The following is a 17,807-nucleotide window of genomic DNA, read 5'->3' as shown; positions in this document are numbered from 1 at the left end:
GATTGCCACTTTAAACATTCAGTATTTTTCAATAGTATGGTGATTTTTAATCCTGAAGAAAAATAGTTGAAAAGCATGGGGCATATTGTGGAATATGAACTCAGATTACTCAAAGTTTAACTAATTCTCCACCCACAAGAGCACACTGATCACATTTTTAGGATAGGCTGCACTTTGCAAATGTTATCTGGGCTGCCCTCACAACATCCTTGCGTTGTGTGTTAGGGCTTGGCACCATAATCCGTATTGAAGGTTACCTGTGCCACCATTATATTAGGGGCATGACATTTGCATGTTCCAAAAGCTAGTGCATCTGTAGTTTTATAGATGCCATTTATGTTGATTTTTTGGATAAGAAATAAGGCTCCCTTTTCACACATCACACAGATGTTGGGGGCAAATAGAACACATGGCCACTTAAGGGTGGGGCCAGCAAATGAGGTTCCCCTCTCCATTCCACAAATTTACTGTACACATGGATGTGACCCTCTGAACAGGACTATTATCTCTAGGATGATGATTCCACTACTTTGTTTTCACAGGGAGAGGATGGCACTGTAGTCTAAACCACTGAGCCTCTTGGGCTTGCTGATCGGAAGGTCAGCAGTTTGAATCCGTGCGACAAGGTGATCTGTTCCAGCTTCGGCCAACCTAGAAACGGCGCTTCCGTGCACTCTGGCTTCTGCCACGGTGTTCAGTTGCACCAGAAGCAGTTTAGTCATGCTGGCCACATGACCCGGAAAGCTGTCTGTGGACAATCACCAGCTCCCTCGGCCTGAAGCAAGATGAGTGCCACACCCCATAGTCGCCTTTGACTGGACTTAACTGTCCAGGGGTCCTTTACCTTTTACTTTACCTCCACACTGAGACAGACATGCTGAAAGGGCACACACCTAGGGAGTCCAAAGACCTTTTGAAACCAGTATTTCAGTTTTCCAGGAAACAAAGAGTTCAAAGTTACCAAAGATTTCAAAGCGAGGCTGTGGAACAGAGTTGCTGGGTTGGACTTCACGGTCAAGTTCCACACCATCATTTTGGGCAGGGGTACCAACTCGAATAAAATATGGGGGGCATCCAGGGGGGCAGATGCCCCCCTAAATCAAGTAAATAAATAAAAATACTTAACCAACTGACCAGCTGCATTGCTGATAGTTCTGTTCTGCTCCCCCAACATAAATACTGGCTATGCCCATGGGCCCTGGTAAGGTCCGCCCTGCATCATCGATCACACTAGTTGAATGGCAATGTCCATCAACTTTGGGGGCCCTCAAATATTTTACCGGGGGGGGCAAAGGGACCTAAACCCCTAGGAGTTGGCTCCTCTGGTCTTGGGACTCGCCATGCAAAGCGTCGCCCTCAGCGTACCAGTCTTGCACTCATGCCCTAAAGGCATCTGGCTCGAAACTGCGGGAGCCGAATTCTCTCTGCGTCGCCTGCCTATCTCACCCGGCAAGCGCGTCGCACCCGCCCTGGGAGGACCTCTCCGCTCTTCGGAGGGCACCTCCGTTTCCATCCGTGCTGGGCAAACCTCTTGCTCGCACTTTCTCGGCCTTTGGACCCCACTTGGTAACCATTAACACACGCGGCCCATTTACTTCTCTCTCTCTCCATCTCTCTCTCTCTCTCTCTCTCTCTCTCTCTCTCTCTCTCTCTCTCTCTCTCGCAGCTACCATTCCGCCCACCTGGGCGAACGGGCTCCGGAATCCCGCCCGCCTACCTAAGAGGCAGAACTAGAGCACCCGACGCGCCATCCCCTCGCGCACCTCGCTAGTTCCGGCGAGAGCCGGGAAAAGCCGCGGCCTTCGCCCCTCCTTCGCCTCGCCGCGTCCTAGAAGCAGCACCGCCTCTTGCCCGGCGTCACTTCCCCGAGAGCAGCTGGAGAAGGAGAAGATGGCGGCGCTGGGGGAGCCGGTGCGGCTGGAGAGAGGTGAGAGCAAAGGCGGGCGGGCGGGGAACGGCTGGCCTCGGCTGCAGCAACGGGACAGCCAGATCTACTGAGCAATGCCCTGCAGGGGCGACGTGTGTCTTCGCCTTGGGGAGCGGGCAGGCTAAGCCCCAAAGCGTTATTATGTCCTGAGGCTGGTCAGGGTAGGCGCAACTACTTGCCCGCAGCAACAGCAGCCCCGCAAGCCTCCGCTAAGAGTGGGGAGAGGGGGTGCCCTTGCCTCTCCCCTCCCCCCCCCCGCCGCTCCCACACCCAGAGATCCTCCGCAGCAGTGCTCCAGCTTAGGCGGCTTAAGAAGAGGATTAGAGAAGTGCCAGGCTTACTAGCTGGGATGGCCGTCGCAAGTGAGGAGCGCGCGGCTGCCGAGAGAGACCTAGATGGGGGCGTGGCGTCCGGCCCGGCGGGGATCTTCTTCGGTTCTTGGCTCCCTCCCTCCGCCCGTCTGTCAAAGCAGCCTCGGCTTCTTCTTTCTCTGCCTGGTCCGAGTCAGCTGGTGCTGAGCTAGGACCGTGGCTTGTGCGCTCCCCTGTGGGTCGGGGTGCGCGAGGAGGTTAATGGACAACACAAGGCCCCTGGGGAGCCAGCCGGTTCTCTGGCTGCCAATATTAAGTGTAAAGTTATGGAAGTTTTAAATTGGAGTTCTTAGGCCTCGGTGGAAAATGCACTGTGAGCTGCTACTAGATATAGTTAGGTGGGAGGGTCTAATTTATTAGCCTAGAAGCATCTAGGCCCCCCATCTGCACTGTACATTTAAAGAGCATCATACTGCTTTAAACTATCATAAAGGTAAAGGTACCCCTGCCTGTTCGGGCCAGTCTTGCCAGACTCTAGGGTTGTGCGCTCATCTCACTCTACAGGCCGGGAGCCAGCGCTGTCCGCAGACACTTCCGGGTCACGTGGCCAGCGTGACAAGCTGCATCTGGCGAGCCAGCGCAGCACACGGAACGCCGTTTACCTTCCCGCTGGTAAGCGGTCCCTATTTATCTACTTGCATCTGGGAGTGCTTTCGAACTGCTAGGTTGGCAGGCGCTGGGACCGAGCAACGGGAGCGCACCCCGCCGCGGGGATTTGAACCGCCGACCATGCAATCGGCAAGTCCTAGGCACTGAGGTTTTGCCCACAGCGTCACCCGCGTCCCTTAAACTATCATGGTTTCCCCCAAAGAATCCCGGGACTGGGAAGTGTCGTGGGCTAAGAGTGCTGAGTGCTTTTCGGATACTCCTCTTCCCCTGAGGGATGGGCAGTTTTCAGAGTGGTTTAACAGTCAGTATGTCTTCCCTGGGAACTCGGGGAACTGTTGCTCTGTGAGGGGGAGAGGGTTCTCTGTGACAGCAAAATGCTAATGCAGACTGAAATAACGGATTCCTAGGCACAGAATCAAATTTAGTGGGTTAAGTTTTTTACAGTGCTGCAGCAAAATGTTGTCACATTGAGTGCTCATAGCAAAATGTTCTAGGAACCAACCAGCTATACTCTTTTTCCAGGGTGCTCCTACACACACACACACACACACACACCCTGCCCCCATTTGGTCAACATTCTGTGGTCACTGAATATGCTCAGTCCTCATTGAGCTGAGTTTTACAGGAAAGGCTAGGTACTGAATCTTAAGAACTGCTGCATGTCCCCAAACTTTTAGGTGAACTCGTGTGATTAAACAGGATTTAGGCTTTACGCTCTGAGTTATCCTGAACTGTAATGCACATATGTTACACATATATGGTATTTGTGTGTGTGTGTGTGTGTGTGTGTGTGTGTGTATTCCTCAGAGCTTGTGTGGTTCTTACACCTGGTAGATGAGGGTTCAAATATCTCATTAGGCATGAAATCACTGTTGGCCTTGTTTGCCTTAGAAATTCAGATATATAAGTTAATCACTAAATGACGCCTTAAACCTAGTTATGGCCACCAAAACAGAATACCTAGGTGCCCTTTTTTTTGTTTACAATGATTTTTATTATTATTATTATTATCATCATTAGCATTAGTTATTTCTATATCACTTTATATTTTAAAGAAAAAATCTCAAAGCACATTACAACGCATTAAAACATCAAATAAAACAATCCAGAATAAAGCAAATTCAGGCTTCAAGGAAAATATTCAAATCCTTCTCCAAATGACATTTTGCTTTTCCTGTATTTATTTACCCACTTAATTTGTATAGCTGCCCCATAGCAGAAGTACTGTAGGAAGCCAGTGTAGTGTAGTGGTTAGTCAGACTGGGAGATCAGGGTTCAAATCCCCTCTCAGTCATGAAGCTCACTGGGTGACCCTGGGCCGGTCACAGGCTCTTAACACACCTCCCAGGATTGTTGCGGGGATTAACTGAGGGGGTGAACCATGTACTCCTTAGAGAGAAAGGTGGGATATAAATGCAATTAAGTTTTTCTGCCTACCTGCTTAAGAAAGCTGGAGGGGGTAGCCAGATGGAGATGTCATTCACCAACCTGGCATTCAGAGATCTCCATATGGTCACAATTGGAGCTGCAAAATTGGCGCTTGGCGAATTTCTAGCACTGCTCATGAAGAAGGGCCTCAGTTGTTGATCACAGGGTTTGGGCAGGTTCGTAGAACTGCTGATACAAAGTTTTCATAGAATTGCTGATACAAATGATGACATTTTTAAGAAAACAGAATGATTGTTACTTTGCTGTTGAAGAAATGTACATTGTATCTTAACAGTATTTCAATAGAAACTAAGCTTAGCAAATAATGACCAAGTAGGCTATTTTTGAGTCAATTGTCAAAGTATTGATGTCTCAAGCTCCTGGGGGAATCCTGTGTTTTATGAGGGAACAGTTCAGATAAAGAAAAAGGAAATAGCAGGTTAAAATGTAGTGTCTGTGTAAAGCTATGACAGAGGACAAGATTTAGTATCACTGATGACTGACCTCATTAGTTATGGGATGAAGTCAAACAGCATCACCCATGCAGCTTGCTGTATGTGCAACTTTAAGCACTGCACCCTGCATAACTTTGCTGCTCAAGCCCACCCCAAAAGTAGTGTTCGACATCTGATGTTCAGCCTTTGAATCTCTTGCCACTCCCAGAAACATTTCCCCCCTTTGTACATGCATGATTCCAAACAGAACTGGGTCACCAGCTCACACTGAAGAAAGGATAGGGAATGTGCAAACACCTCTGGGAAATTCTTCTTGCCTAATTGAAATTCTTTTACTATCTTGGAGAGTACTGTTTTCAAAACGTCCATGCTAGGCAAAATTCAATAGGAACTCTTAAGTAACAGTTGACCTTTTGGGTCTAACAACCCAGGAATTCTCAGAAATACAGTAGAAGGGAGGGTGTAACTGAGCCAGTTAAAGTCATGATGATATTCTCCCATGAATGGATGTTGTGTAACCCATATAATTGACAATCAGTTGTCATGTTTTAGTTTTCCAAATATGGCTAGGTTTGTTTGTTTTTGAAACTTCTAACATTCATTATACAGTAGTGGCTTATTGTAACCTCAAATTTGTTTTGAACAACATTTTATCCTTTGCTCCTCAGTCATTCAAGGAAAATTAAGTAATATTTGCAAATAAAAATAAAAATCGGATGCTTGGACTCAGCTGCTGGCTCTGCTCTTTGTCATACAAAGGCTGTGTTTTTATTTCTAATCTTCAAAGACTAAGCTTTGAAAAGTACAATTTTTTTGCTAAGTTGTTGTTTTGATGGGTAACAGAGGCAACAACAGATGACATAATTTTTTCCATGCTCCGTAGTGAGCGAGTGCTTGGTTGTGGAAGCAAATATTTAAGGAAGATGTTAGAATTGATAGTGGAGAAAAAGTTAAAATGCCATGTGTTTCCATGAAGTTGAGATGGCAGGTGTATCCGGCAGCAATAACATTTGTACTTAGCTTCCTGTCAACAGCTCATTGCATAATCGTCAATGCCTGACTCTCAGTGTTCCAATGATCATCCTATGGAAATGTACTCTTTCAGAGGCTCTGGTTTCTATTCAAATGCAAATATCAGTGTCCTCTGCCCCTTGAACCACCTTTTAACTTAATCATTTGGGTAAAATGTTCTCTGTAGTCTTTCCCTGTACTCAAGCAGTTTCAAGTACCGCATTTTTCGCCCCATAGGATGCACCGGCCCATAGGACGCACCTAGTTTTTTGGGGGGGAAATAAAGGGGAAAAAATTATTTCCCCCCCAGGTGTGCTGTGCTAATCCCGAAGCTTGGGGTGTGCGGAGCTCAGCGCGCCCCAAGCTTCTGGGTGCCGGCAAGCAGTCCGCTAGCCGTGGGAGAGCCGTGCGGCTCTCCCAGGGCTAGTGGACCGCTGCGCTAACCCTGAAGCTTGGGGCGTGCGGAGCTCAGCGCGCCCCAAGCTTCTGGGTGCCAGCAAGGTCTCCGCTAGCCATGGGAGAGCCGTGCGGCTCTCCCAGGGCTAGCGGAGTGCTGCGCTAATCCTGAAGCTTGGGGCGTGTGGAGTTCAGCGCGCCCCAAGCCTCTGGGTGCTGGCAAGCAGTCCGCTAGCCTTGGGAGAGCCGCGCGGCTCTCCCAGGGCTAGCAGACCGCTGCACTAACCCTGAAGCTTGGGGCGTGCGGAGTTCAGCGCGCCCCAAGCTTCTGGGTGCAGGCAAGCTCTCCGCTAGCCCTGGGAGAGCTGGGTCTCCCACAGCTAGCGGATAGCTTCCTGAAGCCTGGAGAGCGAGAGGTGTCGGTGCGCACCGACCCCCCTCGCTCTCCAGGCTTCAGCGAAAGCCTGCATTCGCCCCATAGGACGCACACACATTTCCCCTTCATTTTTGGAGGGGAAAAAGTGTGTCTTATAGGGCGAAAAATACGGTATGTTTTGCTCTCAGGAGAGGGGCCCCAAGCTTGTTACAGCAGTTGCACAGAGCTGTCTGCTTTGGGAACCATGTGCATTGTCTGTTAGTGACTTCAGGAGTATGTTCTAATCTGGAGCATAGACGGTTCATGTATTAGACCTTGTCATCTAAGCATGTGAAGATTGAACAGAGCCTAGAACAATATTTATTCTGCTGCTTTGGGACGGCATTTAATTCTCCATCTGCATATTACAAAGGAAGAATGGTAGAGGGAGTCCAGATTGTTTTTCATGAATGTTTGTCTGCCACTGAAATATTTGTAATAAAGAATCCCTAATAGGTATACATTGCAAGGAACAAGGTTTGCCTGAAACAGGAGAGCTGATGATCATCGGGATTCTGTCCTTGGGATTTTGTTGACAAGTATATTGGTCTGATGCTCATTAGTCATGGAACAAACATTGAAGAGCAAGTTGGTACAAGATCTGTACTGGGTTTTTCCTGCTCCAGATGAATGGGAAGGAGTGCTTTCGAATGTTACTCTAGCTGTGTGGGAGCCACATTTTTATGAGTGGCTCCCACACAGTTGAGGTATATAGGCTGATCACATGGTCTGATTCACTAGCCCAATTCAATGGTCAGAACCAGTATCATTACCCTCTGAGTAGATTTTAGTAGTTCATGTTCTTTCCTTGCCTTTCTTTTTACAGACATCTGTCGGGCTATTGAGTTGTTGGAAAAGTTGCAAAGGAGCGGAGAAGTGCCCCCACAAAAACTACAGGCTTTGCAAAGGGTCCTTCAAAGTGAATTCTGTAATGCTGTGCGGGAGGTATGTTTTTGAGGAGTGTGTGGAGAATGTATAGATCAGTGTCTTCTCATTAATATTTGAGAGCTACACTGGGAATTGCCTTCTGTTGAAGTGCAGTTCCAAGCAAAAAGATAATACAGTGGTATCTCTGGTTGCGAACGGGATCTGTTCTGGAGGCCCATTCGCAATGTGAAAAGCCCGCAACCTGAAGCACCGTATCTGCACAGGTGCACAGTGCGATTTGCCACTTGTGCGAATGCGCAAAGCATGATTTAGCGCTACTGCACATGCGCGAGCGGTGAAACCCGGAACTAACCCTTTCCGGTACTTCCAGGTCGCTGCGGGACACAACCTGAGAAAACATAACATGAAGCAAACATAACATGAGGTATGACTGTAGTGAATGACAAACCAAGTTTCCTGATTCACAACTCAATGCATGCATGCAAAATTATAGTTAATCCGCACAGTTCATTTGGAAATATTATTAATGTGGTTTGATTTAGTCATCCCCTATCCAATAAATCACATACCTGATTTTTCTTTCTTTCTAAAGGTATATGAGCACGTGTATGAGACTGTGGACATCAGCAGTAGCCCAGAAGTGAGAGCTAATGCCACAGCCAAGGTAAGACTCCTATTTAGGAAGAGTTAATATGTTAAAGCTCAACTGGCAGCTTCAATCTATAAAAGCTGAAGTATTAGGCTATGAAAATATTGCAGTGAGCTGTGCTTTTGAGCTCAATGGGAATATCCGTGAAACAAACACTTTAAACAATTGTAGGCTTAAGATAAACTGGGAAGAATGAAAGGGCTCCTTACCAAAGACAAAGTTTTCCTATAGCAGTTCCCTATTTTAAAGTTGTTGTTTTCTGTTAATGCACTGAAGCAGTTCACTAATGCACTCTCATGCGGATGCTTTTTACATGTTTATTGACTGCCTTCCTACCCCAATGCATGGGATGCTAAAATAGCATTCTTGCTGAACAGTCAGTGCATTGGATAAATGCCTGGTACAGTACAAGAATGTGGAGGGTTGGGATTGTCAGAGCCAGTGTGGTGTAGTGGTTCAGAGCGGTAGTCTCATAATCTGGGGAACCGGGTTCGCGTCTCCGCTCCTCCACATGCAGCTGCTGGATGACCTTGGGCCAGTCACACTTCTATGAAGTCTCTCAGCCCCACTCACCTCACAGAGTGTTTGTTGTGGGGGAGGAAGGGAAAGGAGAATGTGAGCCGCTTTGAGACTCCTGAAGGGGAGTGAAAGGCGGGATATCAAATCCAAACTCTTCTTCTTCTTCTTCTTCTTGTCAGCACCTGTTACTATGAGGATGTTGAAGGGGGTTCAGGACAGGGTGATGTATACGGCCTCTGCTTAGAGAGCATTCTGCTGTGTAAAATGACTCTCATTTGTACATTTGTTTACTTGATTCCAGTGCCCAAGTTAAAAATGCATAGTAGTGCATCTGTTTTGAGGAACTCGTGTGTGTTTTCAAAACACATGCAAGGGGAACGGAGGTCCTTTGGCTGGGTCGGGATGATATGGGATTGGGGGGGCAACTCCCATCTCTTGCGGGGATGCAATTAGTGCCAGCACCATCCGTTAAGGGTGCAATCTTCAACACCTCCCTTTCCATGGAGGCGCAGATAGCAGCTATAACAAAGGTGGCGTTTTTTCATCTCCACCAAGCTAAGCAGTTGGCTCCTTACCTCTCTCGCCCTGACCTAGCCACTGTGATCCACGCGACGGTCACCTCCAGACTTGATTATTGTAACTCACTCTACGTGGGGCTGCCCTTGAGACTGACCCAGAAACTCCAGCAGGTGCAGAATGCCACGGCAAGACTCCTTATGGGGTCCTCGCTGCGAGATCACATTCCCCCGGTGCTATACCAGCTGCACTGGCTCCCGGTGGAGTACAGGATCAGGTTTAAGATGCTGGTTTTAACCTTTAAAGTCCTATACGGCCTAGGACCCTTGTACCTATGGGACCTGGTATGTCCCATGGAGGACCTTACGGTCTTCAAATAAAGACACCTTGGAGATCCTGGGCCACAGGGAGGTTAGGCTGGCCTCAACCAGAGCCAGGGCTTTTTCAGCCGTGGCCCCAATCTGGTGGAACGCTCTGTCCCAAGAGACTAGAGCCCTGCGGGACTTGACATATTTCCGCAGGGCCTGCAAGATGGAGCTGTCCCACCAGGCCTTTGGCCAAGGCACAGTCTGACCCCCTCCTTCTGTAATCCTCATAGAACTCTAGCCCAATGGTTGCCATTAATTTGACTCTGAATTGATTTTAGAATGTATTTCAATTAATTGATTGTGATTTTATGTAAACTGTGGTATTTTTACTGTTGTTATCCGCTCTGAGCCTGGCTTCATCTGGGGAGGGTGGGATATAAATAAAAAATTATTATTATTATTATTATTATTATTATTATTATTATTACCTTTGTCCATGTATCATCAAAGAAAATGCAGTTATAAGTGAAACAGTGCATATGTTTGGTTTGTTTGCCTTTTGTTTTCCCATGGTTTGGAGTACAAACCGTCTTCAGAACAGCAGCCCAGAGATTGAAAATACTCTGAAGTACATTTGCAGGGTTTGCACTTGTATTAGCAGTATTTAGCTAGATGCTTTGAAATATTTGCCTTTGAGATAAGACAGTGAATAAGATTCCAGACTATGTGAACTATGGGGAGGAAAATGAGATTTCCATGTTTTGCAGGCCACTGTTGCTGCCTTTGCTGCCAGTGAGGGTCATTCCCATCCCAGAGTCGTTGAACTACCAAAAACAGAAGAAGGGCTCGGATTCAACATCATGGGCGGCAAAGAGCAAAATTCTCCAATCTATATATCCCGAATTATCCCAGGTGGTATTGCTGATAGACACGGGGGATTGAAGCGTGGAGACCAGCTTCTTTCTGTAAACGGAGTGGTAGGGATGGAATTTAACTTCCACTTGTAGTAGCTACCTGTGACCGCTTGAGGGCATTGAGGGGATGTTGATTGCTTGGTCTTGTGTGTATTATGCAGTATGAAAAAAAAATGTTTATATTTTCCTTTTGCAAATCATAATGGAGAGTAAAATATTATGGAGCGTGTTTTAGATTTGCAATTCTAAGTTCACTAGCACTGATAGAAGCCTGCTGTTACGTGAGGAAACATTTTTAATTAATAAAGCAGGTGGATACACATATTTTAGAATTGGATCCCAAGTTTGTTGAAATAACATTAGCAAGATGTTAGTAAAATAGTTTATTACTAATAGTCTGTTAGTAAAATTGTCATTGATGAGAAACTACCCATATGCAGTTTCTCATCAATGACTATTTTACATACTATGCAACTTTAAATGAAAAAATACTTTCTACTCTTGAGACCTGTCAGCTATATTTTGGCTTAACGTACCTCACAGGATTTGTGAGGATAAAATGAGATAGCCTCATGCATACCACTTTGAGCTCCAGTCTAGGCAAGATACAAAATAAATAATGAAGGCTGAAGGTATAGGGACAAAATCCTGAAAGGATGAGGCTGTTCTTCAGAAATTTGATTGTGTGTGTGTGTGTGTGTGTGTGTGAGAGAGAGAGAGAGAGAGAGAGAGAGAGAGAGAGAGAGAGAGAATTTGGATAGGAAAGGACCTAATCCACTGTGCTGAGTGGACTTCACCTCCCAGTTTCCACACTTCCCAAATGTGCCAAAAATGTATCAAAATGCATTTTAAAATAATCTGTTTTTGGAGGGAACAGCATGATAAGCATGGATTGAGTGAACCCATGTAAAAACGACACAGACTGGAACTAGAGATTCATCCCTTCCTAGTTGTGACTCCTTGAGTTTTCTCTGTCAAGCTACCTCAGAACACCTGAGGTAAAGCAGTTCTCCCCATACAACGCTACTTTGCATGCACATTTACTTTTTTCCTAAATGCGGTTAAAATGTAGCAACGGCCAGCAGCTCCTTGTTCCATTTTCCTAATAGGTAGCCACTGGAATAGCTCACAGCAACTCAAGTCCTCCCACAATGAACTGTTTTGGCGGCTGACTAAAGGAGTCATTGACACTCAGCTGACCAGTCCCCACACAGCCTTCCAGCTGGTGGGTGGCACTGAGAAAATCCTTACCTTTCTATAGACTCATTCATTTGTCCTGGTAACTTCAGTTGGGGGAACTAACTTTGCCAGGCAATCTGGCTGTGCTCTGATAAGGTGGGGAAATCTTGGGAGTCTGGCAATCTACCTAGGAACATATCAGGACCCATTTACACATCATGACTGACATGTTGAGAAGCACTGTTGTAAGTGAAACCTAGAGCAACTGCCCTTTTCTTTCTCCCACCCTTAAATATGTGCTTAATTTTGAAAGCCACAAATTACCTAGAACAGATAACGTTATGATACAGCCAACATACAATCTAGCTCTTCTATGTGAGGTCATTCAGCTAGCCTTATAAATAACAATGTTGAAATATTAGAGTGCTTTTTTATATATATTTACTAACAGAATGGTTAATTTTTGAAATACTTGTTTCAGAGTGTTGAAGGGGAGCACCACGAGAAAGCTGTGGAACTGCTAAAAGCTGCTCAAGGAAAAGTTAAGCTGGTTGTACGATACACACCCAAAGTCCTGGAAGAGATGGAGTCACGATTTGAGAAAATGAGATCGGCAAAACGCAGGCAACAGAATTAATGTATTACATGTCACTTAAGGAAAAGCATGAACTTTGCTTGTCTGGAAACATCAGACAAGCAACGTTAGAAAAGGATGTTAATTTTGTTAATGCTTTGTCTTTTACAAATAACTCTTGAACATCTTAATGCTTCTGAGAAGAAAAGTTTACATGGGCATTTGTAGCTATGTGGTTTTACAGATCCTTTCTTTAAAATTCAAACCTGTAACCATCAGAACAAATTTGTAAAGTGTTTTTAAAATACATTTTAATAAGCTTTTTTCAGCATTTGTAACATCTGTTTTCTAGTACTTTTTTCCCATTTGGCATTACTTAAAACTGGAAATCTTTATTTTGGATACAGATATAAAACAAGTCTTACTCTTTTTGGCACTAAATTTAGTCTTCTACATACAGGTAGTCATAATTATGTGGTCAAGTACAATTAGTGCTTTTGATGAACAAGTTTCTATGCATGTTCTCAATCATAACTTTATATGGTTAATGACATCTTGGACACTTTCTTACCTCTTTTGTGAATAATTTGTAACAGGCAGTCTCTTATATTTAATGTTTCAGTGATTGACATCACTAGCAGCAATCATTCCTATAATTTAGATACTTTTGTACTAATTTCTGAATACTTGGAGAAAGTGGAAAGCATACCTGACTGTAGTTGTGTATTTATATTCAGTAAGGTAAAATTGCATGCAGTGCAGAAAAGATTGTATATGTACTCAAGACTTTCTTCTATTGTAAGTTACTTCTGCAACTGTGTCTACTTGTTCTCTTAACAGTGATGGATGTAACCCACATCAGGTACCTAAGTGGGTGGTGTGCTCTTCCTTCCTAGAGCATCAGAGTTCTTTCAGTATGCTGTTTGCAGTTGTCATAGTGACACAGAAAAGCTAACAGATAACGCAAATTCTTTTGTAAAAACACTCAGGCAGCAGACACTACTCTCTATCAGAAAAGGCATTCCTGGCTTGTGTAAATCCATTGGGCTTGCTTCTAACCCAAAGTGGATAGCATTTTGGTACATCACATATAGTTCCCCCCTCCCCAGTTGTCTATGAAGTAAGTACAAATCCACAACTGAAGTTTCAGCAGATGGCTTGTGCTAAGACAGAGCTAGTATGTCTGGGGTGCTTAGAAAATATCCACCTGGCGTGCAAAGAAATCCTTTTCTAGAGTCTATAAAGAGATTCATTTGGCTGGTGGTCTGTGAAAGTTATACTGTGGTGGGCTGTGCTTTGCAACTAAAGATTCCTGTTTATCCCTTACTTACTACTGTGGATGAAAATGCCTGACCAACATAGTTCCTTCATCCAGATGCTCTACCTCAAAACTGCAAATCCTTGAAGCTCTGTTTAAGTTTAAAGTTGCCTCACTCTTTTAGCATAAGCTGCCAAGCCAAAACAAAGAACTTGCAGCAGCTAGAGACACGTTATTTTCAGCCGAGCCCCACAACTGTACAAGTTCATCTTTCTGGGGTTTAGAAGATCAGTTAGCAAAGAGACTCTTTGCTTTTGCAAATGTTGTTTTTTTATCTTCTCGTTGGTAGTAATGTGGTCACTTAGCTTGCTAGACTTGCATGATAACTAGTGGCAGTGGAGAATGAGTTCCTGCAGGCATTACTGACTTGCATCATAGATGCTTTCATTGCTGCTCATGTTACTGTACTAGGTTAAACCTTCCAACTTTATTTAAACAGAGCGCTACTTAAACTTGCTTATAGACTGTATAGTTTAATCCTGGAAGCATTTGCACCACTTTCAGCTGTTCAGAAAGATGACACAAAGGACCAGTCTCTAATTCTCAAGTTAATTTTTTTGAGCCAAGAAACTATCTTGCTAATGCTTATCCAGAGAGAGAAAGTAGTTTAATCGATGGACAATGGGAACTACACTGAACAGTGTTGCTTCAGGAATATGGATTTTATTGGGATTTATTTCTGAGTAAGCGTGCCCAGGATGGCAAACCTTTTCTTGCTGAATTTCAGTGTGTTGCCTTCCCTCAATCGCTTTGATTGAGCTTCAAGCCATTATGTTGACATCTTCAGCCTAACAATGTTGCAGGAAAATCATTTTTGTGAGGGGTGTATGTAACAGAGTTATTCTGCTTTTCTTAGAACCCCTGTCTTGAAAGCTGCAGTTGTACAAGAGATGCATGGAGCCCTGCTTCCACCTTTTTCTCACTAATCTCCTGCCACTATTCCCTACTCTGCCTGAGATGAAAATAGCCAGAGGTTCAATCTCCTCCCTTAATAACGAACTAAAAAGGGGGTTACCTTGATGAAACTTGAACATTCCTGGCTTGGTATATCTAGCATTAGCCTGGTTATCCACTGGATGTCAGTGTTCAGCTGTAAACGCATCCAAGTGGATAGGAGTAAGTGTTCTGCAACATGTCTCCTCTGCATGAACTACATGCAGTCAGATATAACTAGAGTGCCAATATAAGATGTCAGGAGAGTAGATTTTTCATTCTAACGACAGCGTAAATCTTACATTTGTTTGGAAGACCGGGGGGGGGGGGTAATCTAGCAAAATTGATTCAAGTAACCTTAAATCCTTTGAGCTTTTAGACAGCATAAGCCTACAGTAAATTGAAGATTTAGTGACTGAAGCCATGAAGCATGTATTATTATTATTCTTTTGTCTTTTTTGTCACTTTGGGCTTATCCACACTTACCTTTCCTCTGCTCTTTGCAGGCACGGTCCGCACTTTAAAGCTCCATGTATGAGCACCTTTTTTCCTTTTTGCCCCAGAGCTTTTCCTGTGAAAACCTGTTCTTTAAAGCTCAATTGGCACAAACAGCAATCTGCAGGAAACACGAACTGCCGTTTAATCCAATTGAGCACTAAAGAGCAGGTTTTTGCGGGGAAAGCTCTGGAGTAAAACAAATAAACATTTGGACACAGAGCTTTTATAAGCACGGATCTGTGCCTGGAAACTGCAGGGCAAAAGGTAAGTGTGGGTGAGCCTTTAGATAAGTGAGCACTGAATTGCACGGTTTAAATATGTAGCCAGCTGCAGAAGGCAACCAGCTGTACCATGTTGGTGGACTGTATATTTTTTATGGAGCAATTAATATTTAAAATAATGAGACCAAAAGAAGTAGTTGGGCCAATCAGGAAGTATTTTATTTTAATTATATATAATACTAGATTTGTGTTGGAGGTTTCTATAGTAAAAAGAATAGGGTCAAACAAATACTATAATAAAAATAGTTTAATCTACTTTTACTGAATATAGACATGTGTTTTGTTACTCTAGAAAGGGTTAGCTTGGGGTAGCCTGGGCTGCTGTTGAAAAGTGCTTATGGCTATAATCCTTTTGCCCGCTTGCCTGGGATTGATCACCATTGAATTTGATGGGACTTGCTTCTAAGTAGACATGTGTATGGTCGCATTGCTAGGGGGTTTCATTATCAAGTCTGGCATATGGATTCAGTAGGCTCCAGACCTTTTGGATTAAAGTCTGGTGTGTAGCAAATGGAGGCCAGACAGTGGCAAAATATATATTTGCCTCTTGTCTTTATTGGAATCAAAAGCACTGTGTAAAAGATGTGCTGCTAAACCCATCTCATATCCAAAATTTGGATCAGTAGAAACTGTGAAAGAGGCACAAAGCCAGATAGATGTGTGTGTCTACTTAAAACTGGTCTCTCTTTTTCTTAGTCGCTGCAATACAAATGGGATCCTGAGCCCAGGTTGAAAGCCAGTTTTTAAAGTAAAGTTAGATTCGTTGGAGAATCAAGAAATGAACATATAAGATACTACTGAACAGGTGCAATGACTACATTGTATTGGTGTGTGCACATATGCAATAATTTAATAGCCAGCAAAAATTAAAACATAGACAATACTGTGTGTGTAGTCTTTATGTACTTAATTGCTGCTTGAGGGCCCTGTACATTTTTTAGGAACATGAAAATAAAGAATTGAAATTTCATATTTCTTGCTGTGTGAGTACTCTCTCTATTTCCTTATTGTCTTACTGATACAAATGAAACAAAGTTCATACTATGCTTATAAGACAGCCACCATATTAGAGTATATTTATTTGGGAGACTCTTTTCAACACTTCCCCCCACAAAATATACTTCAGGGTTTATCCTTGCAAGTTCAGTATTAGTATGGTACTACTAATACCTAGAGGACATGGGTGGTGCTGTGGTCTAAACCACAGAGCCTAGGGCTTGCTGATCAGAAGGTCGGCAGTTCGAATCCCCACAAAGGGGTGAGCTCCCGTTGCTCGGTCCCTGCTCCTGCCAACCTAACAGTTTGAAAGTACATCAAAGCAAGTAGATAAATAGGTACCGCTCCAGCGGGAAGGTAAATGGTGTTTCCGTGTGCTGCTCTGGTTTGCCAGAAGTGGCTTAGTCATGCTGGCCACATGACCCAGAAGCTGTACGCCAGCTCCCTCAGCCACGAGGAGATGAGCGCCACAACCCCAGAGTCGTCCGCGTCCCTTTACCCTTTACCTTACTAATACCTAAGAAAGTATTAGGGCTTCAAATTACAGTGGTTTTCTACTGAGATCATATAATGCTGCTGTGGTAATGACATGATTGGCAGCCATTATTTTTTCAGGTTTATTATATTTTCAAGCCATTATTTTTTCAGGTTTATTATTCAGTGAAAGTACCAGATACTGTTATGTGAGAAACGGGGTATGTTTGTCCTAAGCAAGCTTTTCTCTTTTGATTGAAGTGTACCTGGGAATACATGCCACACAGTACTCAAGGTCTCCTCCCCATAAAAACAAATAACAGCCCAACAATTAAAATGGTACCAATAATATTGTGTAGATGTGCCTAGTGTGGCCTTTCTTTGCACAGTGGAGGCGAGTAAAGTGTGAAAGAAAGAAATTTGTAAAGGCATACAATGGGATTAAGTCAACCTACATCTTTTACAGAGATTTTATAAGTCTCCAGAATGGTTTTTCATAGCAAGTGTGGCTAACCTGTGACCCTCCAAATGGTGTTTGACTCCCAATTCCCATCATTCCCAGCTGGCATGACCAGCGGTAAGAAATGAATCAGATCATTGGTCCATCTAATTGACTGTTACCTGTGTTGACTGGAGGCAGCTTTCCAAGGTTATGGACAAGAGTCTTGACTCTGCCTGGAGTTGAACTGTTGATCTTCTGCAGGCAACTCATTCTGCCACCGAGTTAAGCCCCTTCTCTTCTGAAGCTAAACTTCTGACTGATTGCTGCTGGCTAAGCAGGGCAGGTACAGGAAAGTACTTCTAGGAAGGAAAACATTAAGAACTGCAAGTGACTACTTTTTTAAAAAGTTTTTAATTGGCTATAAAAGAGAAATATGGAGAGTAACAATGATACAAAAGTCCCTATGACCCTGCCAGTGGTGGGATATAGTATCCATAACTGTCTTCCTTGTTCGTCACAGGAAAAGAGTATACACTGAACACATCATCTGGCTGATATTTTTCTTAAAGATTTACCTTTATTTTCAAATCATTGTGGCACCACAGAGATAAATAAACAAGAGCAAAAATTCAACCACATATCCAGCTAAAAGCAGGGCATACAAAACCTAAAAACATTAAATAGCATCTGTTCTAAAACCATGGCA

General features: G+C 44.1%; 1 protein-coding gene across 1 annotated transcript; it reads left to right on the top strand.

Annotated features, from left to right (window-relative positions):
* Nucleotides 1–1,704: 1,704 nt before the first annotated feature.
* LIN7C (lin-7 homolog C, crumbs cell polarity complex component) lies at nucleotides 1,705–16,159 on the top strand. The gene is made up of 5 exons (XM_083465853.1): nucleotides 1,705–1,927; nucleotides 7,439–7,557; nucleotides 8,093–8,164; nucleotides 10,260–10,469; nucleotides 12,067–16,159. The coding sequence occupies exons 1-5, from the start codon at nucleotides 1,891–1,893 to the stop codon at nucleotides 12,220–12,222; spliced, it is 594 nt and encodes a 197-aa protein (XP_083321979.1). The 5' UTR covers nucleotides 1,705–1,890; the 3' UTR covers nucleotides 12,223–16,159.
* Nucleotides 16,160–17,807: the final 1,648 nt, after the last annotated feature.

This window comes from Podarcis liolepis, assembly GCF_965112155.1.
Source record: "Podarcis liolepis genome assembly, chromosome: 1".
In the NCBI taxonomy this organism is placed as follows: Eukaryota; Metazoa; Chordata; class Lepidosauria; order Squamata; family Lacertidae; genus Podarcis; species Podarcis liolepis.
This window is presented reverse-complemented; position numbering and strand designations above follow the sequence as displayed.

Bases quoted from the DNA above. Each gene is read 5' to 3' on its own strand.
- LIN7C (XM_083465853.1), top strand. From the start codon at position 1,891: ATGGCGGCGCTGGGGGAGCCGGTGCGGCTGGAGAGAG. The intron at 8,165-10,259 runs GTAAGACTCCTA...CATGTTTTGCAG, and splicing joins GAGCTAATGCCACAGCCAAG to GCCACTGTTGCTGCCTTTGC. The intron at 10,470-12,066 runs GTAGGGATGGAA...TACTTGTTTCAG, and splicing joins TTCTTTCTGTAAACGGAGTG to AGTGTTGAAGGGGAGCACCA.